The sequence below is a fragment of the Chenopodium album genome, chromosome 13, assembly GCF_948465745.1.
Source record: "Chenopodium album chromosome 13, dcCheAlbu1.1, whole genome shotgun sequence".
Lineage (NCBI taxonomy): Eukaryota > Viridiplantae > Streptophyta > Magnoliopsida > Caryophyllales > Amaranthaceae > Chenopodium > Chenopodium album.
In genome coordinates this window covers 7,818,193-7,843,450 of record NC_137846.1, presented here as the reverse complement: position 1 = coordinate 7,843,450, position 25,258 = coordinate 7,818,193, and the positions used below count along the sequence as shown (strand labels likewise).

Genomic DNA, 25,258 nt, shown 5'->3' with positions numbered 1-25,258 from the left:
TTTAGTGTCAATTTATTGATTCTTTTGTACAAAAATGTATAGCATATGTAACGACGATTATGATCTACTAAGGAGATAGATTAATTAAGGTTGAGGTGATGGAGTAGTGGACTAGTGGCATCTTTCCCATCTCCCCCCCCCCCCCCCCCCCCCAAAAAAAAAAAAAAAAAAAAAAAAACTCAAATGATCTATTAAGGAGATAGACTAAGTAATTAAGAATGTTGAGGGAGGATCTTTCCAAATATAATTTTATTTTGATTTAAGTAATTTAACTCTAATATGACTAGCCCTCAAACATAATCAACAAATATGATTAGTACAAGCTAGCTTCACAATACTACTACATATCCTAAACTCCCAATATCTCTTAATAAAAAATTGACACTAAAAGATTAAGATGTGAACTATTTATATTATATATATATTAACCATTTTAAGATACAAATCATACAATCACTTATTCAAAGTCAACTTCACACAGTATTTACATAATATATTAACATTTTCTATGATTACATTTTTATTTGCTGATAACTATAGTTAATTATATAGTCCTTTAATTTATTATCCAAATATATACTCCGTATATCCACAAAATTGAACATAATTTATCAATTCCATCTCATAGAATTAAAGCCAAATTATGCCTACCCTAATACTGTGTGTGTGTGTGTATATATATATATATATATATATATATATATATATATATATATATATATATATATATATATATATGTCCCTAACATAAAATGCCTTAAAAATTATGATGGGTTAGACTGATTAGTCCCTAATTATTGGGGACTCCAAGTCTCCAAGGGTTTAAAAAAACAAAAAATGGTTCACATCTTCATCTTTTATAGTCAAATTTTTAATCAGTAAATTACACAGTATTGTGAAGCTAGCTAGCTTAATATAGTAATATTGCTAAGATTAATTCTCAATTGGTTGCCCTTCTCATTCATTGATCAATAATATTTATACAAGAGATCTCCTTGAGCTACAAGGAAGATAATATATCAATCTTTATCAAACTAGGAAACTTATTATCCTTTCCTAAGGTAAGCTAGAAAATATATCTTGCATAGAGATACTGTCATATCTTGTAGAGATACTATCATATCTTCCTAATACTATCATATCTTTCCTAACACCCCCCCTCAAGTTGGAGCACTTGGATCAAAGATGCCCAACTTGCTAAGGAGATAATCAAATTGCTGTTTTCCCAAGGCCTTAGTAAATAAATCAGCTAGTTGCTCGTTTGTGCGCACATGATGTGGAATGATCAAACCCTCTTGAATGGCATCCCGAACAAAGTGACAATCCACTTCAATATGTTTTGTGCGCTCATGAAATACGGGGTTTTCAGCAATATGTATGGCCGCTTGACTGTCACAAAATATTAGTATAGCACGAGGGTGTTGAACACCCAAGCTCAAAAGTAGGCCCTTTAACCATTTCAGTTCCATAGTTATTGCACACATAGAACGGTACTCCGATTCACCCGAGGAAGTTGCCATCGTAGGCTGCTTCTTGCACTTCCACGCAATCGGAGAATGGCCTAAAAATACCAGCCAACTCGAGACTGAGCGGCGCGTTATAGGTTATGCTGCCCAGTCCGCATCGCTCCACCCTTCAAGTGTGAGGTCGCTGTCCGTACGCAGCAATATTCCCTGTCCCGGTGTACTTTTCAAGTAGCGTACAACGCAGAGTGCAGCCTCCCAGTGAGCTTGTTGAGGAGCTTGCATGAATTGAGATAGGACATGCACAAAGTACGTTAAATCAGGCCTAGTAACAGCCAAGTATACATGACGCCCAACCAATCTTCTATAAGACTCCGGGTCTATGAGAAGAGGACCATTGACATGTCCCACGTGATGATTTTGCTCCATAGGGGTCATAGCCGGTTTTGACCCTAAGAGACCGGTCTCTGAGATGATATCAAGTGCATATTTGCGTTGACATAAGAACAAACCGGTGCTACTTCTTGCTACCTCGATGCCAAGAAAATATTTAAGAACCCCCAAGTCCTTCATATGAAAACAAGTACTCAAATAATTTTAGAACAATTTCAATGCTGTAGAATTGTTCCCTGCAACAATTAGATCGTCCACATAGACAAGAACATTAAGTTGAACGGATTCCTTTATGTAAGTAAAGAGAGAATAATTCGAGTATGATTGTATAAAACCATACTTCTTCAAGGCCGAAGTCAACTTGGCAAACCAACATCTAGGAGCTTGCTTGAGGCCATATAAAGATTTTCGAAGACGACAAACAAGTCCCGGTTCATCAGTAGTGAAACCCGGGGGAAGTTTCATGTAGACTTCCTCATTTAAATCACCATAAAGGAACGCATTGTGGACATCCATCTGATGCAATTCCCAATTCTTTGAAGCGACAATAGCAAGAAATGCACGAACTGTGGTCATTTTGACAACCGGGGCAAAAGTTTCATCATAGTCTATGCCTTCGGCTTGATGGTTACCAAAGACAACTAATCTTGCTTACAATCTTTCAATGCTTCCATCAGATTTGTATTTTATTTTGTACAACCATTGACTTCCAAGAGCCTTTTTTCCGGGAGGTAGCTTCCCCAATGTCCACGTGCCATTGGCTTCTAGAGCACGCATTTCCTCTTTCATAGCCAACTTCCAACCATGATCTTGCATTGCCTCTTTGAAGGATCGTGGCTCCTTTCCTCCTGTTATAGCTGCAACAAAATTTCGGTGGTTTGCAGAAAACTTATCACAACTAACATAATGTGCTATAGGATACGGCATACCTGAGGGAGGTGGAGCAATTGGGTTGAGTGATGCTTCGGATGGACTATGTCGAGAAACTTGAGTATGAGTGACAAAATCCTTGAATCTTGTTGAGGGAATTTTTAGACGATGACCACGCCCCATTAGCTCGAGTGCCGTGGCATCCTCACCTTCCCCTCCTTGAGCTACTGTCGTGGCAGGGGTGTCGTGAGCAGCAGCTGAAGCAGGGGTGGGAGGCGTAGCAGCCTCATGTGGCAGCGAGTGAGGGGAGGCAGCAGTCACAGGAGGCTGCTGACTTGGCTTCCCCTCATCACTGTCTTACAAAGGGGAAAAAATCTCCATATTTTCTCCCATATTTATTGTAGCTTGCATACCATCCGTAGGAGTGTCAATGTTGGTGCTTTCGGCATCCAAGTAAGGGTAAACATCCTCAAAAAAACGCACATCTCGTGACACAAAAAATTCCTTTTTATCCAAATCAAACAAATACCATCCCTTCTTCCCAAAGGGGTACCCAACAAAAACACATCTTCGACTACGACTTGCAAACTTATCCCCTTTCCCCCTCTGATTATGAGCAAAACACAAGGAACCAAACACAAGCAATTCACTAAATAAAGGTGGGGTTCCAAACAACATTTCATAAGGTGTTTTATTGTCTAGAAGAACAGAAGGCGTACGATTGATTACATGAGCTGCCGCAAGAGCACACTCCCCCCAAAAATATATTGGTAACCCCCCCTGAAATCGAAGGGCACGTGCAACATTGAGAATGTGTTGGTGTTTTCTCTCTACCCTCCCATTCTGTTGAGGGGTTCCTACATATGAGGTTTGAAACAAAATACCTTGGGCAAGGAAATAATTTTTCAAGCAAAAGAATTCGGTACCATTATCACTCCGGACAATTTTAATTTTCCGTGAAAATTGTCTATCAACCATGACAATAAAGGACATAAATATCTTAAACACCTCTGTTTTATCAATTAATAAATATATCCAAACGGCACAAGAAAAATCATCTACCAAGGTTAAAAAATAATGAGCACCACAAGAAGAGGGTTCAACATAAGGTCCCCATAAATCACAATGTACTATTTCAAAAATACGAGAAGCTTTATCATCACTTAAAGGAAATTTGTCTTTAGTGCGTTTAGAACGATGACACACTTCACAATCTTTATTTAAATGACCACTAGAATTGCTAAGAAAAGGAAGTAGTTTTACAACTTTTTCGAAAGGGTGGCCCAGTCGTTTATGCCAAAGTTTCAAGGTATCTTCAACCGAAATAGCCGCAATTGATGCCTCCTCCCGAAGATAGTATAGTCCATCCTTAAGATCACCCGTTCCAATCACCTCCCTCGTGTGTTGGTCCTGTATAGTACATGTTGAAGAGTTATTTATGACTTCACAATTATTAGTAAGCACAATAGTGAAACCGAAATCAAGTTACAATTTAATTTAGGAACATAAAGCACATTGAGAAGAGTAATTTTGTCTGTGATTTTTACAATTCCTTCTTTCATGGCAACCACGTTTTGACCATCCGGAAGTCCAACATTGCATGAAGGGACATCACGCACTTCCAACAAACAAGATAGATCACCAGTGACATGACGAGAGCAACCGGTGTCAATAATCCACTTACCATTCACACGATGAGATGATGGTGGTGTATTACCTATGACTGCCATCACAGCTTGCCATTGCTTGGCAGTGAGATTCGGGAAGGGAGCAGCAGCCGTAGATGCCGAAGCACTATTAGGTGGAGGTGCAGCATTGTTTGGAGTTGCATTAGCCTTGGTTGGTGCGCCTCTGCCACGACCTGCACCCTTAGAGTCCTCCTTCGAACCATACTTCTCAATGTACCATGAGGGAACACCATGCTTGTCAAAACAAGTAGTAGCATCGTGTCCCTTTTTGACAATACGTGCATACCAAGGCAGCCCTCTTTGCTCGAGAGAGACGAGGTTTGGAATTGTTGTCCAACCGAACGGCGAACCCAGCCACCTTAGGAGGTTCCTCTTTAATATTTGCAATCCCTCAAACACGCTCCTCCTGTGCAATTGTTTGAAAGGCACGATTCAAGGTAGGTAAGAGGTCTTGGGATAAGAGTGTAGAACGAAGTGCGGCATAATACTCAGAGTACAAGCCGAGTAAAAATTGTTGAAGACGATCACCCTCACGCCGTTTTGCGTGTTGCTTGCCAACATCACAAGCACACTTGCCGCACTGACAATTGATCAAAGGCTCATGTTTATCGAGTTCATCCCATAGAACCGAAAGCTTGCTAAAGTACACTACTACTGGCATCGTCTTGGTTTGTTCACACCGATTAATTTCGGATTTTATTTGCTGGATTCGAGGGCCATTGACGAGGCCAAATAGTTCATGTAAATCGTCCCAAAGCCTCTTTGTGTTGTCATAATTTGATAGCATGGACCTCACCTCTGGATCAATTGTGTTCATAAGCCAAGACACAAGCATACATTGTATCGTCACCCAATCATCCTTCGTGCAAGGGGGGACGTAGCTTGTAATTGAGCCATCCAGGAAGCCAAACTTCCTTCTGGAAGATAGTGCAATAAAGATCGCATGAGACCAATCATTGAAGTTGTTTAATTTTAGTCTTTGAGAGGTAATAAAATCACCGGGACGGTCTTGGGGTCCAAGGTAGAACGGGGAGTTAGACTAAATTTTAGGTGGCGGTGGTGGTGGTGAATTGTCATCACCGGCCATGGTGTTTGGTTAAAAAAAAATTTACGCAAGATTTCGTGGCTCCGATACCATGCTAAGATTAATTCTCAATTGGTTGCCCTTCTCATTCATTGATCAATAATATTTATACAAGAGATCTCCTTGAGCTACAAGGAAGATAATATATCAATCTTTATCAAACTAGGAAACTAATTATCCTTTCCTAAGGTAAGCTAGAAAATATATCTTGCATAGAGATACTGTCATATCTTGTAGAGATATTATCATATCTTTCCTAACAAATATTCTTCATTCATTTTTACCAACTCCGAGGAAATTTTCCTCCCGAAAAAAAAAGTTAGTTCTCAGAAAAAAAATTAAGAATGTCGTTGTAGGATCTAACCAAATAGATATTTCTTTTTAGTTATAGTAATAATAATAAAACTCCAATGTTTGTGACTTTCCCTCAACAACAGGAAAAAAAAAAAAAAACCTCCAATATAAGTAGCTCCCAAACATAATAAAATATAAGAAGATCATTAATACAAGCTTCACAAATCACAATACTCATCAATATCTCTTCATTTAGGGGGAAAAAATACATATGATTAAGGGCCTGTTCACTTCAGTTTAATTTCAGTTCAATTCAGTTCAGTTCCAATCAGTTCAATTCAGTTCAGTTCAGCTCCAATCAGTTTAGTTCAGTTCAGCTCCTAATTTCCTTCTCTCATAAAATATTCATTTCAGTTCAGTTTAGTTCAGTTCAATTCAATTCAATTCAGTTCAGTTCAGCTTCAGCTCCAATCAATTCATTTTAGTTAAGCTCCAATCAGTTCAGTTTAGTTTAGTTCAGCTCAATTCAGTAAATGTGAACAGGACCTAAAATGTGAGTCATTACATTTTAATTATCTCAGGCTAGAAGCAAAGCATTTAAATATACAAATGCAATCATTAGCTCAAAGTCAACGTACATAATACATAGTATAATATGGTATATTACGGAGTAGCCAAAATGATTACACTTTTATTTGTTAAAAAACCCTAGATAGCTAGGGTAAATGTGAGTGCGTGATTAAACTAACTCTTTTATTAATTAAAAAATGTACTTCCTTGATTTTATTTTATTTTTATTTTGCAAAATAATCTCTAGACACACACTTTTAGAAGGTGAATGGACAAATCTATCAAAGATAACATAAACATTGGGGACAACAATTGTAAAAAAAATAAAATAAAAAAAGAATAAATAAAAAAAAAACCAACATTGGGGACAACAGGATAAGAAATATTGTGTACTTGTGTATTTGTTCGTTTACATTAATTAATTAGGGCATGTTTACATTTATTGAACTGAGCTGAATTGAACTGATTGAAGCTGAACTGAACTGATTGGAGCTGAAATGAACTGAATTGAGCTGAAATGAATATTTTATGAGAGAGGGATATTAAGAGCTGAACTGAACTGAATTGATTGAAACTGAACTGATTGAAGCTAAACTGAACTGAATTAAACTGAAATTAAGTAAATGTGAACAGACCCTTAATCTATTTCTCAAAATGTGTTACAAATAAAAACAAATGCAGGAAGTAATATCTACAACATGGAACCTACTTTATCATCAATTCGATCTCACTAGAGTCAATAGCCAAATTATGCCTAATATATTATGTATGTCCTTATATAAAATGCCTATAAGATTATGATTGCTTAAACTAGGCAGATTAGCTCCTGATTATTATTAGTCAATAAAGTCAATCAAATTCAATAAACTTCTAAAGCCACATTTTGATCATGCAGTATGCACAGTTTAATTTAGGTATTGCGATTGGCAACCGAATTGAGTCCTCTAATAAATAATTGATTCAATCATGAATTAATTAAATACTGTTCGTAAATATACTTATGAATTTTGATAAGATTGTGATTTAAAAATATTCATGATTTTTGATAAGATCGTGATGTAAAATTATTTGTGATTTTTCCACAAGACAATGCTCAATTGCTTTTAATCCTTGAGCCTGAGATGGACATGTGCAATATCGTCATAAAGAACGATTAGACACAACACGAAAATGGCCTTGACTTGGCATACACTCGTAACAAGCTCCACACGACACAATAGGCATGCACAGTGCCAACCATGAGTCATGCATGTATATTATTTTCAAAATTCAATACAAACCTGACACGACCACGACGAACCGTCTATATTAACCCACTTGTTGTTGACCAAATTAACAAAAATTTAAGATTTATAATGAAGACCCAAATACATAGCACGGTATGTGAGCCAAACCGTATATTGGCTAGAGTACAGCATGACACTTATTTTTTTGGTTCGTTTGGACACGACCTACTTGAACATGAGGCACGTTGGCAACGGCACGACCGATCTTTACTTTAAAAACTCCGTTAAGTAGTAGAGCTGCTTGGTAGACACGCACAGTACCTCCAGAAGAACACTCAGTCTCACCTCTCCCCCTCCTTTTGCACCAGTTGCTGCTTCTCGCAATCACAGTCTCAATTAATCGGGAATTCCTCTGCAATACCCTAAGTTTTACATCTGCATTCTCAAATGTTCAAAAAGTACTTTCTCTCTCCTCCTCCTTAATTCGTTTTATTATATTGCGCGTTTAATCTTTCTAGGTTTAAAGCTGCAATTTATTTGTCAATTATTCATATCTCTGATTTATATGTGATGTGATTTGGTTGATGATTGATTCATCTTTGTTGCAATAGTTGTTTTGATTTTGTGCAGTGGAAATATAAGTTCTTTCTGGTTTTTTGTTTTTTTTTTTTTAATTTTAATTGTATAGAAATTATTAATTTATGAAACCTAAATTCAATTGGGGGTTTTGCAATTATTATTGATTTGGTTTTGTGGAGGGAATTCATGATTATTGGATAATTTTTTGCAGTTAGCATATTTGATAGTGTGTTTTTTTGTCATCTTTATCTGCTGTATGAGGTAGGGACTAGGGAGTAATATAAACCCATCATCTAGTTTGAGAATATCAATCATTTCAGAGAAACATTGGGTGCTTCGTAGTTTTTAGAATGCTGTAGCACAAATTCGAACTCTCTAGGTGAATGCTTGATGTGGCTTTGAGGTTGGAACTGCTAAAACCAAATATAGTCGAATGCTATAGTTTTTGAAAGTGATAAAAACTAATCACTCATTGCTGTGTCATTGTTTTGTAATTCGTCCGAAACAGTATAATGATGGAACTCAATGGATGAAGAGGGTTTAAAAAGCATGGTACTTTAGATGGATGAGCTTACTATAAAGGGTGTGTTCTATTTACCGTATTTTCACTTATTTGAACGTATCTAATCTTATTTGAACTTATTAGACCTTATTAAAAATATTTTAATTATAATTTGAACTTGAGTATCCCTTATAAACCCTTATAAATAAGGTGAACAAAATAGTAATGCAAGTTTTCAATAGTTTTATGAGTTTATTGGGAGTCGGAAGTTTTATGAGTTTATTGGGAGTCCGAAGCTCTAATTTCATATGGGTTATTTTCACTAATTTCTTTTGAAATAATTAAGGTTGTTTATCTGGGGCAGGGTGTTGACTTGAGAATGTTGTGGTAATGCTTTTTCATGAATGTCTCCTCTTCTCTGGATAATTTATTTTGGCAATGCCATGTTCCACTGTAGAACAGTAGCAAAAGTAAGAAAATGTATTAGCCATTTCCTAGCCATTTGCGCCTTTGCTGCAACAAGTTTGAACATAGGCTGATTCATCTGTCTGTTCCTATTATCATCGAATTTGAAATAGACTTAGAATTAGGTGTGAACAGCCACTTATATTTAACAAAGCAGATCCTAGCTCATTTGGCGAGTCCAACCAATACATCTGGAAGTAGTTTCTACAAGTGTACTTTAGAGGCTATAATTGAACATTAACTAGGTGATACACTGCCCAGAACTTTCTGTTCTAATAACTATGTTTTAAATGAAAGTTACGTATAGAGCGAGTTCGCATTTTATTTTGCCAACTTTGGGATAAAGAAAGTTTGGCATAGTAGAGAGTATTTATATGCATGATAAAAAGATTATGTAGTGAGGTTCATTGTATATATTGCTTGAAACTAGGACACCACTAAACCTGTCAAGACATAGGCATATATCTAAGTCTAAATTTGGAAGAAAAGTTTCATTTTCCACTCCAAATTGAAGTGTGAATTCTCCGCACCCATGTCAAGGTGTTTCCATGGATTATTGAGTTGAAATGAAGATATTCTGTAACATAGCTTATGCCTTTGTGGTCTATTGAACAGGACTCCAAATGTAATTACGTTCTGAATGTTGTAAAATACAATTGTATGCATATTTGCATGATAAATAATGAAGAAAATTAGGTCTATGCAAGGTTTAAATGTAATTATTGAGACAGGTTTGAGCTGTTCAGAACTTTGTAATAATGTTATGCATAAGCAAGATAATTAATAGAAATGTTTTAGTTTGTGGTCCACTGCTGGAATTTTATTGAAATGATAGTCCTATCTCTCCCATTGACATATCACATTCAGTGTGTATTTTCCACAATTATAACCCCTCTGCCCCATAAAATTGTAGTTGTAGCATAGCCACAAGCCCACGAGAAGATAATGTACTATAAACTGGGCTAGCTGGCAATCGCTCTAGTTGACCATGCTGACTATAGAGACCATTTCATGTGATGGTGGAGATTGCGAGCTACTCCATACTAAACTTTGTCAGATATATTATAGGAATGAACAAGATATAATTATCTTCTCGTTGCTTGAACGTTGATCTAAAAGGGTCCTTCTGCTTGATCAAATTTTAATTCCTACCTTTGGTGTGGCGTAAACTTAGCGATAACTTAGGCTAGTATGAACACGGATGACAATTAATATATTATTACAATTTTTCATGTATATTAGAGGTCGGACATTAATTATGACCAGCATAAAGTATACAGTAATATGTTATCAGTTTTTGTTTAAGCTAATGAATTCCAGTTTCATGCAAAAAATCTTGTTGATGTTCACTGAAGACATACATGAATCAGCTTGATTTTTGTATAGTGGTGTATCAATACCTTCTCATATTATTTGGCTCTCAAATTTGGTAAATGACCTCTATCTTTATGTTTATCAGATTCACTTCTGAAGATGTCTCAGCCCAAAATCAAGTCAAGGCATCTGTGCAAAGGAGAATTCGTCAAAGTATAGCTGAAGAAGTTGGTGCAAAGCTCTTGCTGTATTTCATAAAAATCCCTGTGATAAGGATGTTCAGTCCATGAAACTCAAGAACACCAATTGCCTCATTTACTTTTAGTGTAACTGATATTGCTCTCTTTTTTGACAGTATCCTGGACTTGAACCGGTTTTGGAAGATTTGCTGCCAAAGAAGTCACCCCTTGTAGTTGTGAAATGGTTCTGATGTTCTTGTCCTTCTCTGTTGCTCATTTCTGTTTAGCTTGCTTAGTTATTTTCTTATCTGACTATATTCTTTTGCTTTTTTGCAGTCAGAATCATTTAAATCTTGTTGTAGTCAATAATATCCCATTGTTCTTCAATATCCGTGATGGACCTTATATGCCAACTCTACGACTTCTTCATCAATGTAAGCTTGGGTTTAGAAATTTGCTTTATATTGTGAAGTTTAAATCTTAAAATTCATGTTTGTAGTCTAGGTGAAATGTTTCCATTTTACTATTTTTTTGTCTTGTCAAAAATTACTTCTATTGGCCCCTATCTCTACCTGGGGTTAACCGTAGGTATATGTGGTTTGAATGTATATACCATACCAGGATTTCTCCTTTATTACCTTTTACATTTCTATATGCGTTGGTCCTGATTAGCTCGAGAAGGTCCCTCTGAATTTTGGGTCATTTGTGTAGGTCAGACGTTTTAAATAATCAATCTTAAAGATTTTAATGGTTTGGCAATTTTATTCTGCTGCAGATCCTAATATAATGAAGAAGTTTCAAGTAGATAGGGGCGCTATTAAATTTGTTTTTTCTGGTGCTAATATCATGTGTCCTGGTCTTACGTCACCTGGTGGTGTGCTGGATGAAGAAGTTGGGAGCGAGAGGCCTGTGGTATGTCTCCTCATGCATGCTTGAAATCCAGTAATGCACATTTAAGTGATTAATTCATGAAGGTCCATGCATTAAATAATACTATATTAGACCCGTGTGATGTACAAATTGAAAAAATTATTAGAATGAAATAAATTATTTCTATTTATTATTTTCCCGTACATACTTATAAATTAGATCCTAAATACATATCTTTCATCATAAATTACTAAGTAACAAAACATAAAAATGAAAGTCAATCTGATCTAATCAAACCGTATGCATATGAATTTATATATCTAAGAGTTCGAAATACAAATTAAAAATACATGTAACTTAAATAAATTGAAGCGATGTAATAAAAAAATAAAATAAAATAAATTGAAGCACCTTAGAAATACTGTGAAACAATGGTAACATTTAACGACAACATTAGTTCATTTTTGTATAACAAACATCCATATTATTAGTACATGACTTCATAGCTTGGTTGCTTAGCTTGCATAATCTTTAGTAAAAACCCACACACAAATAACAGTAAAACCTTAAAAAAAAAAAATGTCGTGGTTACCTAAATTGTTTTAGCTCATTATCAATTTGTTTATTCCAGCCAAAAAAAATATTTACTTATTGACACAGTCAAAAGATTGAAATGAAAAAATGATTAAAAATAACCAATTTCTATAAAATAAAAATTAAAAAAAAAACAAAAATATATGTAACATCATATGTGCATCAGGCGGGAAATTTTTTTATTTTTTTATGAGAGAGCGACACGTATACAGTTTGAGAAGAGGATGATGTCAACAATTTTCTATTTTAGTAATAGTTAATAGATTTGAATATTGTATACTCCATCTTATGTGATTTTAATTCTTGAAATTAATATCTCAGGCCATAATGGCTGAAGGAAAGCAGCATGCTCTTGCTATTGGCTTCACAAAAATGTCCGCAAAAGATATGTAAGTTTCAACCTCTGATCATTTCTTAGAGTACTGCTGGTTTGTGAAATTGTATCTTGAAAGTGGGGCTAAACAAAGTTATGACCATGTCATTGATTTCCAAGTTTTTATTGATATGGATGTTGTGATCTTAGATTTGATGTTCATAATTTAAACCAGTATCAGCACAACTTAGCAAAAGTCTAATATCTTTGTGAGAGTTAAGTGTTTATGCTTTCTTTCTATGCATGTGATGATTTTCAATTTTTTGCTTCATTTTTCATCTGAATGTTATACTTTTTATTTATTTATTTAATTTTTTCAATTTTTTTTTTTATTGTGTATTTAGTCTCCTTCAGGTAGGCCAGTGACGGCTAGTGTAAAACTTTGTCACATCCCATGACATGAGCCAAAATGATTGATTTAGTCTCCTTCTGTTGCTTTCTACTCGTATTTTATATTTTTGTGAGTTACGACATACGTTGAAAAAAATAGTACATGGCATATAGCATCAGTATAATTTTCCCATATGCAACTTCTTAGAGCTTACCTTCTTGATGCAGAAAAACTATCAACAAGGGCATTGGTGTAGACAACTTGCATTATCTCAATGATGGCCTATGGAAGGTATTCTACTTATGTCTTCCTCTGTCTCTCCCATCGCATGCTTTCTCTGAATGCAGATATCATCTCATTTTATAAGCTCTATCATTTGATACTTGCATCATAACCCATAATTATATACTGTACATAGCTTTAATTACCATTGCTATAGAATGGTAAATTCCACTGGTTCAGTAATGTTATTTGGAGCTGAACTTGCATAGTTGCATGGGTTCATATGAACTTCATTTCCCCTTTTCAATGAGCGTCATTTGATTGGGGGGGGGGGGGGGGGGGGGGTTCTTTTTAATGAACTATCCTTCTCTCTTACCTACCATGTGTTCATGCCTCTGGCAATCATTCATTAGAGTTTTTCGCAAAAAGGTAGTGTAATATGGGGAAAGTAAAATCTTAAAGTTTAACTGACTCTATTTGGGAAGTGATCATCATTATGGGATTTTACAGTAGAGATGCCTTATGTTTCATACAATCTTGCTCATACTCCCACCCACCCCCCCCCCCCCCCCTCTCCTGCGCCTCTCCGTGCACACTTGAAATCCCATTCCCATACATCAAACTCTTAAGGAGAAAGAACTACTGAAGTTGATATCAGATTTTAATTTAAACTGTTCTCATGTTTATGCAGATGGAGCGCTTAGATTGATGGTGTGAAGAGTGGTCAGCAATTCTAAAATCCATGCCTTGCTGTTCGTTTGGGCATTTACCCTTTTCCCTTGCTTTTACGTTCCAGAGGATAAAATTTTCCATGATCTTGTTGCGGCATTTTGTCATGTGTAGTCCATTTAAATAGTTAGCTTCTGTTGCTCAAATCTGTATCCTATCACTAAATAATCGGTGATGATAAGCAGATTAATTTATTTGTCTCTTTTTTACGGAATTTGATACTTCTATTAAGTGAATGCTATATATCACAATATCGGACTTGATATTAGCATTTCTTTGTGAGAGCAATATGACGACTCACAGAAGAGTGTTCCACTGTCGAAGTCGCTACATCTAATTGGGAGTTGCGAGCTCATGTTCATTATTCAATAGAGTAAACGCAAGGATATCCGTATGATCGCACCTCTTCTTCTAAGTTCTAACCTCCATCAGTCAATATATGAGGTGCATGATGGGACAAACAAGACTTATCACTAACTACTAGGGAATCCCATACATGTCAATTGAATCAAATACTACGTAAACACTTTCCTTTAGCAAAGTTGCAACAATGTTGCATGTTCCGTATTAGTTTTTCTTCGTAACCTCTTACACATCCTTGTTGTGAAAATAATTTGTCTAATTTATCTAATTGTAATTGAAAAAATAGTACATTAAGATTACATGGATGAGACTTTTTTTTATTTTTTTTACTTTTATTTTTATTTTGTATGATTAGGGTGAAGTAGCAAAAGTTATACTCAAAAAGAAGAGCAACTAACTAATGATAAGATACTATTTGATCCAAAAAAAATGAGGGTTTGGGTTAGCCTATAATATGTGTTTCTAGGTCAAGTCTGAGACTAGCTAGAAAAAATCCTTTTTTTTTTTTTCTTCCCAAAATCGAGGGCAAGGTATTCTGTAGGAGCAAAACCACTTTCCTAGCTATTTTGATTTAGCGAATTTAACCATGACTTTTTAAACTAAAATTTAAGTTTAACCTGACGTTTGATTTTATCTATCAGATTACTCATATAATCATGTCCATATTTAATATTTTTAATGTAAAAAGTTATTATTCAATATAAATTGTAAGTATTCCAATAACATATATTCCATTTTTTTAGTAATCTATTAAAAAACGAGGAACCCTACTTAATAAGGCTGATACAAACTTTGTATATCAGTCTTTAAAAACATCGATATGATTTTACCCTGAACTATTATTTCAAGTAGTGATTTTAGAGCATCTCCAATGATACACAAAAAAAGACCTGCTTGCAAATTAAATAAAGTTGCAATTTTAGAGCCTCTCCAATGAAGTTGCGATTTTCGTTGCATGGTGTATATGATACACAAAAAGGACTTGCTCTAAAACAGAGGTACGATTTTCGTTGCTTGGTTTTGCAAAGAAATTTCATCCAAATTATGAAATGTATATGACAAAATTTACTTTATTTAATTATTTATTTTTTCAAGCTATAATATGCAATTGCTCACCATTGGAGGAGCTTGTAGCTACAAAATATACTACTTCTTCCGTCCCTAGAAGAATGATTCTTTTGGACATTTTTCACGGGTATTAAGAAACTTAAGTGGGAAATACAAAGTGTATGAGGAAGCTAATAAAAATACATTGAAAAGTTAAATTTACATAGGATTTGTAAAAAGTAGAGAACGAAAGAAAGTAATAAAACTACGTGAAGAAAGCAAAATTTACATGAAAAAGCTAATTTTGCACAAAAATTATTGCAAAATGGATGGTATATTTTAATGCAAATGGAATGAACATTTTGAGACTAAAATTAGGCTAAAAGGATCGTTCTTTTAGTGACGGAGGGAGTAACTTAATGAAAATAGTGCTACGAATCACAAAATCAATAAAATGTACTAGAGCATTTAGTATATAAAAAATAAGAATTTTATTCATTAATCGAAAACCCCTATTCATATAAAATTGGAATTTTAATCATAAATTGAAAACCCCAATTAATATAAAATAGGAATTATAATCATTAATCGAAAACCCCAATTCATTTCAATGCTATTTGTTACACAAGTCCACTAATAAATATCTAATTTAATTAGCAACTAATTATCATATGCCTCTAACAATGATAAAATAAGCAATCCAAGAATACAAGAGAGAAAAAAAAAAAAAGCATAATAAACAAAAATTTAGGCAATACTTCGTATATTGATACACATAAAATTAAATAACAAGATGCATATTGTTACCATCTTTAGCATATGATAGATTAATTAAAGATTATGATATAAGTGTATGACAAATGCATATACATGAAGAGGAAGAACAATAGATGTAATTAATCCATACGACGAAGTGTGTTTTCTCGTATCTCTTCTTCGATATATTTGTTTATTTGATTTGTAGAGTTGTTTTGTAGCTCTCTCGCCGTCACTCGATCTCTCTTTGCATCAAGAAAAGACACTACATTGTATGGATTAATTACATCTACCATTACCTTAACCCATCAAGGATATGCAATTTGCCATGCATCGATATCCAAAATCTTTAGAGTTACAAACAATTGCAATTTCTATAAGTCCAAAACACAAAAAACAAGAGGAGAAAAAATTCAAAGAGTAACTATTTTGTGTTGAGAATATAATACCTGAATATTTCTGATGATGAAGTTGATGAGTTGCGAAAATAGGATCAAGAACACAATTGGAATACTCGTAAAAAAAAACAAGAGGTTTGTTTTTCTAAACAGATATGCATGCATTTTATGGATTGAAGGTGATATTTATATCCAATTGTTGGAAAAAACCGACCCTTTTCTTTTTGGCAATAAATAACCGACCTATTTTATTCTCCTTGACGCACAAGAAAGGGTAAATATATCTGATTTATACATCCTTAATTGTAATAACTAGACTAGATAATGTATGATTTTAAATTTTGGCAGCTATAATAATTTATTATTATTATATAGATTATTAAAAAAAATAAAAATGCTTGAGTATTATATATGCACCCATCAACAAATGAGCTGAGTGATAGGATTTATTTATTTAATTACTTATTTTATTTAATTTGTTAGTATTATAATAGGATTTTTATTATTATTTTCATGATCATGATTTAAATTGTGTTAATTAATATTATGGTGTTACTTCCGATATTTTTGTCATATTATTTTATTTATTTTGATTACCTGTTTGCATGTTTAATTGGGAATATGAAATTCAAAATCACTTTTAGAATGCGGTTGGTTTGTAGGTTTAGCAACTCATGAGAGGGGTGTACATGTATATGTATCATACCACACAAATAAAAGAAAAAAATCATTCCCACAACAACAATAAAATTAAAACACAAGGTGTTAAATTAAGAATCAAGGTCCAACCCCATGACACTCTAATTTCAATGCCAATTCAAACTCATACAACTTTGTGAACCAAGCACTCCTTCAATAATAAATGAAAAGGCAGAGGGGTAACTAAATTGGTTAAAGCTTACTTTCAGTCTCAAGGGATTCTAGAATCGGTTCTTATCTAACCCTTGTTGTCTTTAACACACAATTAAAAAAAAAAACACTATCTACCTTTTTCGTTACTAAATAATCGTACCATCATTTTTTTTTTCAAGGTATACAATATAATAGTTTGATCATAAATATATATATATATTTAAGATTTTATTGTGAGTAAATAATTATGCAAAATAAATATTTTAAATATACATATTGAAATGTTTCTAATAATATCTCTTTGTTAATAAAGGTTTGACCTTCAAAAGAGAAATGATAGAGGCAAGCAGGCAACTATTTAAAAACAAAGGATGAAGTTTATGAGCTGTGCCCATTTAATTCTCCAGATAAAACTTGTTTATTTGGGGTATAACCATCTTTTCAAGTACCATTAGAGGAGTACATGCGTCTTTTCATGTACTAGTTGAAGGGTATATGTGTAATTTGCTCACCAAACAGTAAATGCAAGTTGCAAACAGTAATTGGACAACTCACCAAAAGTAGTGAATAGATGACTACGTTTTTCAATAAATTTACATAAATGCCACCGGATTAACAAATCTTGCATATAAACTTGTATTTGCCGGAATTTTATAGCAAGCTAGGTAAGTGCGTAGTGTATATAAGGTAGCGACTTATTTTTTCATGCAAAGCATTCCGCAATAAGATAAAAGCATGACAAGCACCAGCACGACAACGAATATGGCAGTCGTAACTGGGAGCCAAATAGAGATACGATCTTGAACTGTGGATTGGAAACCGCCAGTGGCTCCGGTGGTATCTTGACATATCTTATCCAAATCACCAATAGTCGCCTCTTGAATTTCTGTCATATTTCCATAGTCAATCAGTTTTACAATGGCTTCTGAGAATAAATTTACAAAAGAAGGAGATTGATCTTTATGAAAAGCCTGCATGAAAAAACCAGACATAATGTTATTATATTAATGTCATTATCGTATCATTATTAGATGGAACAATAGAAGTAAAAACTAAAGGAAAATGGATCATGTTTTAGGAAATAAAGTAAAAATTGTTGGAATCTTGAAAAAAACCTAATGTAATACGTTGGTTCCTTTTAGTTTTTTCTCTAAGCTTTTCACTTTCGTTAGTTCATTCGTTTTTTTTTTGTTCTTTACACTTTTACTATTACTAGTTTTTTTTGTAAAGTATTGGTTAAAATAAATAAATAAATTAAAATGTTCTCCTTATGACCTTACTCTACATACGATGAGAAAATATAACTTTATCTTTTTTTGTTAAAAGGAAAACTAAATTAAAGCAACATAATAAATGTCCGTTACATCACAAGTTAATCCTTAATCACCTTGATAAACAACCAAAAATTGTTTATTAAATGGTCAACGTAAATAAATCAACAACTTTATATAAAAAAATGGGTCCCACAGTTATTGATATAATTACAAATTTGCCATGTTGATGGGATTTTTTTTTTTATTTTTATTTTTTGGTTTTGTTGATTTTGTTCATCAAGGTCGTGAAAAACGGGGGCTTTCTTACATAAAATGACATGCTTGTAATTCACACTTGCTTATTTGTTCACTAACGGTAAAGATCATTTAAGTATAAACAAAATTATGTAGTAGTTAAAAGTCCCAAGTCTAGCTAATTATTAACGTTGAAACCTAGAATAATTAACCTTGGATCAAAAATTAAACTAGAATGAATTGATCATGTAGATAAAATTAGCAATAAATTAAATGAATAGAGAGAAGATTAAAATGAGGAGAAAGAGACATACAAAGCCAAGTCCAGCAGATTTAACACGAAAATCTTGGACAAGGGTAAATTCATCGCAATGTTTTTCTTGGAAAAGTTTGAGATGGTGTGTACCAGCAACAACAGCATCGATACCACCATCTTCACCTCCCGTCTGTAGCTTGTGAAGCATTTCGACTTCGGATTCTAGTTCTATCAAATTTGTTTCCGAAATCCCTCCTTTATTAACCAACATTGATTTCACAAAGGCTCCTTGTCGATAGCCTATCTTCAACCCTTCTCTTTTTAAGTCTACGAGGCTCTTCACTTTGCTATCCGAACGTCGTGTTGATAGTGATGATGATGAAGTTTGGCGGGGTGCGTATGAAGCTATTGTGAGTAGTAACACCATAAGAACTAATAGAATCGCTAGTACTGCATTTTGAAAATTACAAGGTTTTAGTCACCAAAACAAGTCACAACTCATACACAAAATATATATATGGAAGCCATCAAGTCAATCGTGTTTAAATTGCCCACTAGCGCAGCCCAATTAAGTTTCAAATCACTTAGTTAAAAAAAAAAAAAAAAAAAATGAATATAGAAATGAATAACTATATTATGGGACATGAGAAGTATTATTATGTACGAGTAAGACAAACTAAGTAAAGCTCGCTATACTATATATACTTGGTATAGTTTTGTGATTTCAAATAACTTTTAGGAAATTTTGCAAGAAATCACCTTTTATAGGTAATTTTTTTTTTGCAAAAAACCACCTTATAAATTTTTTTTACAATGACACACCTTAATCAAATTTTTTTTTGCAAATCAATACCTTTATGACCTCATTTTCCGGCGTTGACTACCCCAATTCACCCATGAAACCACCTCTCTTCCCAGCCCCACCCACGAAACCACCTCCCTCCCCAACTCCACCCACAAAACCACCCTTTCTCGGCATTGGCCACCCTAAACACACCCCTTTAACGACGTTGATCACCCTAAACCCTCCTCTATAGCCCTAGCCACCCTTCTCCCCTCCACTATCAGCGCTGGCACCCCCACACTCCCCCAATCCTAAATTAACACTCAATCCACCCTAAATCTAGATTTCGCGAGGTGGTGAAAAAAAGGGAGTTTGATATCGTTGGTGGGGATGAGGGGGAGAGGCGGTTTCGTGGGTGGAGCGAAGGAGGGGGTTATTTTGTGAATTGGGCTGGGGAGAGGGAGGTTTTGTGGATGGGGTTGGGGTAGTCAAACGCCGAAAAATAGGGTTTGACCTCATTTTCCGGCATAAAGGTATGGTTTTGCAAAAAAAAAAAAAAAAAAAAAAATTGATTAAGGTGTCTTTTTGCAAAAAAAGAAAATTTATAAGGTAATTTATTGCAAAAAATTGCTTATAAAAGGTGGTTTTTTGCAAAATTTCCTAACTTTTACCTAGGGAAAAAAATTGTGATAGAGTATAAAACATATTCCTAAGATTCAACCATCAGTTAAGGGACCAACTTATCCAAAATCTTAAACTGATGGTTGGAGCCCAGAAATATGTTTTATACTCTATCAAATTGTGCACATGTACTACCAACCTTAGTCACCCACAATTGCATAAAATCGATTGCGATTTAGGGTCGACTTTAATTTGTTCTGAAGGATTTAATCTGTCTGAGCACAATACATGGATAGTTATACTTCGTATACAATTTCTAGCCTATGGGTTACCTGAGAGTTGTGTCGATGATGTTGCATGCTTATATGTACATAGCTTCCAAATCCAATACCCAACTGCGACCAAAATGCTAAAGCCAAGTGTACCGACTAGAACCAAAATTATTTTTGTAGCTGGTGTCAACGCAACGAGTTCTTTGCTATTCATGGCCTGTACCCGCACCAGTAGGCCTATCTCTGTGTCCAAGTAAGGCAATGTAAAATCAACCCACTGCATCCTACGACTTAATATTGTTATCTCCCCCACCGCACCATCGAAACTCTACAAAGTTGTAATGTAATTTGTGTCTTATTAATGTGAATCATATATGCAAAGACATATATAATTGTTGATGATTATAAATAAATGTTTTAGAACCCGAGCATAGTCTAAATAATTAGCTAACAAAGAAAGGGAAGGGAGCATATGCACCTCATTATCGATGGCCTGGAGCATATCATCAAAAGTTCCCCTCATAGTCGTCCCATCGGGATTAATGAAGGGTACTAAATCGATTTCACGTGAAGGGATGGCAATCTTGGCCGCGGCCCTGAAGACATCAACGGAGAAACCACTAATGATAAAGCTGTCATTACTCAGTTTTCTGACTTTTACGAAATCTTCCAAGTCTCTTTTAGGTACTAGAAATCGTAATTTTCGAGTCGTGTCTGTCTGGTTGGTTAGACCCGTGCTATTCTGACCTGTTACATGAATGGCTATCAAGGACAGTGTGAAGAGTAAAACGAGCAGGTATTTACCCGAATTTCTCATCTTCACAACTTTTAAGATTTAAATGCAGGTTGATCTAAACATACACTTCGTATTTTTCACTTTTGTGAAACAGAATTCTTCCTTATGTCAACCAATTATTAGTACTCCATGGTTGAGCTAGTTGCAGCGAAATCTTCAAGTTTACAAAACGGGAAGGGGTCAAGCACTCGAGAGGGCTAAATCATCAGGTTGGCTAAGTCACCTCTAAAAAATGAGTGTAATTGTATATGATGAAGGTATTAATTATTAGCATCCTAATTTGATTATTTTTATTCTTTAAATTACTACAACTTGTATATACAAGTAATAATTTGGAATGTTCGTGCAACCTGATAAGCATAGAGTATATGAAATGCATTGACTATGAGTGTGCCTGAGGTTTTTTTAGGATAGAAAATCTCTCAAGTAGTCAAGTTGCTGTATAATAATTACCAGATTAGGCAGATTGTAAAAAAGAAATAATCCTATCTTAGATATTAAATTCAATTATTGCAATTTGTCAACTTTAATTTGATAGGATTGTATATTTTGTGCGTGCTATTCCATTACAAAGAACAATTTTTATTTCTTTTTAAGGGTTATGACTTTTGGAGTGTAATGAAAAGATCAGCTTCATCAAAATCTATCTTAACTCTGTCTTTAATTAAATTGTCGATTTTGAGTAAGGAATGACTTGAATATGAACAAGCTCAGCTGCTCATTCTGATTAAACTCTACTAATTAATTACAACAGCTCAAGTATGAGTTTCCTTGGTCAGATGCAGGGCCTAATCATCAGCATCACTCTGATGCTGTATCTACCCACATATGATGCAGACGACGACAACAAAGGCCCTCAATACCATCATTGCCCGGCTACTAGCTTCTCCTACGGCGCAGGCAGCACGTTTGAAGAGAGTCTGAATCACACCCTTTCCACAAGACTCCTTGCTGATGCTACCTTACGAACCTATTCTAAAGTCACCAATGGTACAGGTATTAATCAGGTCACTGCTCTGTATTTCTGCAGAGGAGATGTTGATGTCGATACGTGCCATAGGTGCATCATCGCTGCAGTACAGGTAATTGTACAGAAGTGCAAATTTAAGAAAGAAGGGATTGTTTGGTACGAGTTTTGCACCTTGCGCTATGCCAACCACACCATCTTCTCCCTCGACGAAGAGATTCTACACAAAACACATTACAATGATACCGGTTTGGTAAGCGACCCCATTCTTGAACCACACCGTGAGCTCTTTAACACGACCATGACTAGTCTCTTTAGCAAAGCTGCTTATAACAAAAACCCTCTTGGTTTTGCCTCAAACGAAACCAGTCTATCCGCGTCTCAGAAGCTTCGCGGCTTTGCACAATGCAGTCCTTATATCAGTAGTAACGTTTGTGAGAAATGCCTAAGTGACGCATATAGCCAGATGCGTCAATGGGCCTTCACTATAGTATTTTTGCCTAGTTGTAATCTCGGATTCGATTTAATTGGATCCCCTTCTCCCACCGGACCACCTTCATCCCCTAAGCCGAATCCCCTATCAGGTGATAAACTAAAGCCAATCATTTACTTATTACCTCTGTTAACTTTTAGTTGTAGCAAACGGGTATTATTTGTGAGACATAAAATATTTCTTTGTTATAACTAAAAATTAACGGAAGTAGTATTTAAAGTATAATACTTCATACTGTGCAACCTATAGAAGTACTTGCATATCTTCTGAATTTTTGTCTTAATTTTTTTTAAACTGAATTTATGTGCAGAGCATTATAAGGTCCTCCTCCAGGTGCTACTACCTGTCGTCGTGTTCTTCTCAATCGTAGGTGCCTTTTGGTTTTGGAGGTGGCGGTGTAGGCCATCAGGTAAGCTACAACACTTTTACTAAATTCGTCATTTCAAAGTTACAGAAAAAATTAAAATCAGCTGCTGCAGCAAGTGCACTCCTAAAAAATATTGAATTTATTGATACTAGTTACAAGTGGGACTAACAATGTAACAGAAGCTACCAAAGATGAGACTGAAATTGAAGATGCTAGTAGGCTTCAATTGGCGCGATTTACCTATTCTCAGATAAAGGATATGACAAATGATTTCAATAGAGTACTAGGTGAAGGTGGCTATGGAATCGTTTATTATGGTCGCTTGAGTGACAACCACAGGGAAGTCGCTGTTAAAGTGCTCTCAAAAAATGATGCCCCTAAGCAATTTAGCAATGAGGTTATTCATTTTTAACCAACACTATAAATAACTTTCCTGAATATATGAAAAGGCAAAATTACAAATTAAATGATCACGGCACAGGTTAATGTGCTAGGGAGGATATATCACAAAAACTTGGTTACTCTAATCGGATTCTGCGAAGAAGGAACCAGCAACTTGGCACTTGTTTACGAGTACTTATCTGGAGGGGACTTGAAAGCTCTTCTTTCAGGTTGTTAAATTTAGTAGTCATATTTCATCATACTAATTGTTATTCTAATTTTGTCCAACAGTATTTAATACCCTATGCTCTTGTTGATCAGAACATTCAGGTGTTTTCATAAGCTGGAAAAGGAGACTTGCGATTGCCTTTGATACAGCACAAGGTGTAAATGAAATATAATACTCATTACATCGATTTATAATCCCTATGTATCATTGATCTAAATCTGTCACTACTCACGTCAAGTAGCATGACATAGTAGAAATTTCAAGTAAATTTCACTATGATTCGTAAATATTTCATAATTGTTTATCAGTAATTAAGATTAGTTGTTAGATCAATAAACAAGTTCATACTCTGTATTTACAGGATTGGATTATTTGCATACCGGTTGTAGCCCGCCAATAGTCCATAGAGACGTGAAGCCGGCTAATATACTACTAAATCAAGATTATCACCAGGCAAAAGTTGCTGATTTTGGCTTCTCAAAAATATTTCCAGCTGAATATGTCTCCAAATTAAAGACTCGAGTCATTGGAACTACAGGTTATCTTGATCCTCAGTAAGTGCATTATCTTCATCTCTAATCAATCTAATTGATCGATATCTCAAGCGGAATATCTATATAGTTGTGAGTCATTGCCTATTTGTTTCACACACCCTTGCAATCGAATTTTGATATAATTTCACACACTTTTTTGTAGTAGATGTACCTGAAGTTTGATCACATTTGACAACAATCCTGCATTATTGAACTTGAATATAAATTCTGGACATATATAGGAACTTGTGGAGTACACATATTAAGCATGGTGTATCTAGCGTTGAAATAACCACTTGATATATTATGTAATAAGCTAATATGAAAGGTTATGTTTATGATTACAATGAATACAGGTACCATTTAACCGGACAGGTGAACGAAAAGAGTGACGTTTATAGCTTTGGTGTTGTTCTGCTAGAGCTCATAACAGGGAAATCAGCAATCATAAAAAATACAAACACCCATTTAGTTCAATGGGTAACACCTTTATTTGAAAGAGGTGACATAGGTAGTATATTGGACCCGAGACTGCAGCTAGAGATAGGCGAAAACTACAACACTATATGGAGAGCAACAGAGCTAGCTAAGAAATGTGTTGAATTAGATGCAACAGATAGACCAACCATGAGTGACATTGTTATTGAATTAAGGGAGTGCTTGGCTAGGGAGAATGCAGATGTTGAGAGTTCGAGCTCGGCTACTACAGAGATGATGACAGCCGTGGTTTCAAGTGCTTCAATGAGTCCACATCCTCGGTAGTATGATCAAGTGTCCGCAAGCTAAGGGTTGCCAAATTTATCATAGTGATATGCTTTAGTATTTTTAGATGTATATGCATGCCTAGTTAGACTGTCGAGAGAGTGACAAAGGGCAAGTAATGGAAGTG

The 25,258-nt window shown here is 34.9% G+C and overlaps 4 protein-coding genes across 5 annotated transcripts; 3 read left to right on the top strand and 1 right to left on the bottom strand.

Annotated features, from left to right (window-relative positions):
- Nucleotides 1-7,889: 7,889 nt before the first annotated feature.
- LOC145574495 (uncharacterized) lies at nucleotides 7,890-13,960 on the top strand. 2 transcript variants are annotated; one of them, XM_081632300.1, is made up of 8 exons: nucleotides 7,890-8,046; nucleotides 10,594-10,675; nucleotides 10,804-10,871; nucleotides 10,964-11,061; nucleotides 11,403-11,539; nucleotides 12,413-12,480; nucleotides 13,023-13,086; nucleotides 13,709-13,960. In XM_081632300.1, the coding sequence occupies exons 1-8, from the start codon at nucleotides 8,036-8,038 to the stop codon at nucleotides 13,724-13,726; spliced, it is 546 nt and encodes a 181-aa protein (XP_081488426.1). In that variant the 5' UTR covers nucleotides 7,890-8,035; the 3' UTR covers nucleotides 13,727-13,960. The 2 variants fall into 2 exon arrangements, with proteins under 2 accessions (XP_081488426.1, XP_081488427.1); XM_081632301.1 differs by lacking the exon at nucleotides 7,890-8,046 and having other exon boundaries at nucleotides 10,583-10,675.
- A 2,260-nt stretch (nucleotides 13,961-16,220) lies between these two features.
- LOC145575137 (glutamate receptor 2.5-like) lies at nucleotides 16,221-21,420 on the bottom strand. The gene is made up of 5 exons (XM_081633047.1): nucleotides 21,082-21,420; nucleotides 20,664-20,931; nucleotides 18,985-19,376; nucleotides 17,909-18,133; nucleotides 16,221-16,286 (listed from the first exon to the last, which is right to left on the bottom strand). The coding sequence occupies exons 1-5, from the start codon at nucleotides 21,418-21,420 to the stop codon at nucleotides 16,221-16,223; spliced, it is 1,290 nt and encodes a 429-aa protein (XP_081489173.1).
- Nucleotides 21,421-22,160: 740 nt separating this feature from the next.
- LOC145575135 (antimicrobial ginkbilobin-2-like protein) lies at nucleotides 22,161-23,291 on the top strand. Its single transcript, XM_081633046.1, has 2 exons — nucleotides 22,161-22,950; nucleotides 23,170-23,291. Exons 1-2 carry the CDS (start codon nucleotides 22,161-22,163, stop codon nucleotides 23,289-23,291), a joined length of 912 nt encoding a protein of 303 aa, XP_081489172.1.
- Nucleotides 23,292-23,485: 194 nt separating this feature from the next.
- Nucleotides 23,486-25,192, top strand: LOC145575134 (putative leucine-rich repeat receptor-like serine/threonine-protein kinase At2g04300). Its single transcript, XM_081633045.1, has 5 exons — nucleotides 23,486-23,581; nucleotides 23,708-23,837; nucleotides 23,929-23,991; nucleotides 24,198-24,390; nucleotides 24,726-25,192. Exons 1-5 carry the CDS (start codon nucleotides 23,486-23,488, stop codon nucleotides 25,129-25,131), a joined length of 888 nt encoding a protein of 295 aa, XP_081489171.1. The 3' UTR covers nucleotides 25,132-25,192.
- Nucleotides 25,193-25,258: the final 66 nt, after the last annotated feature.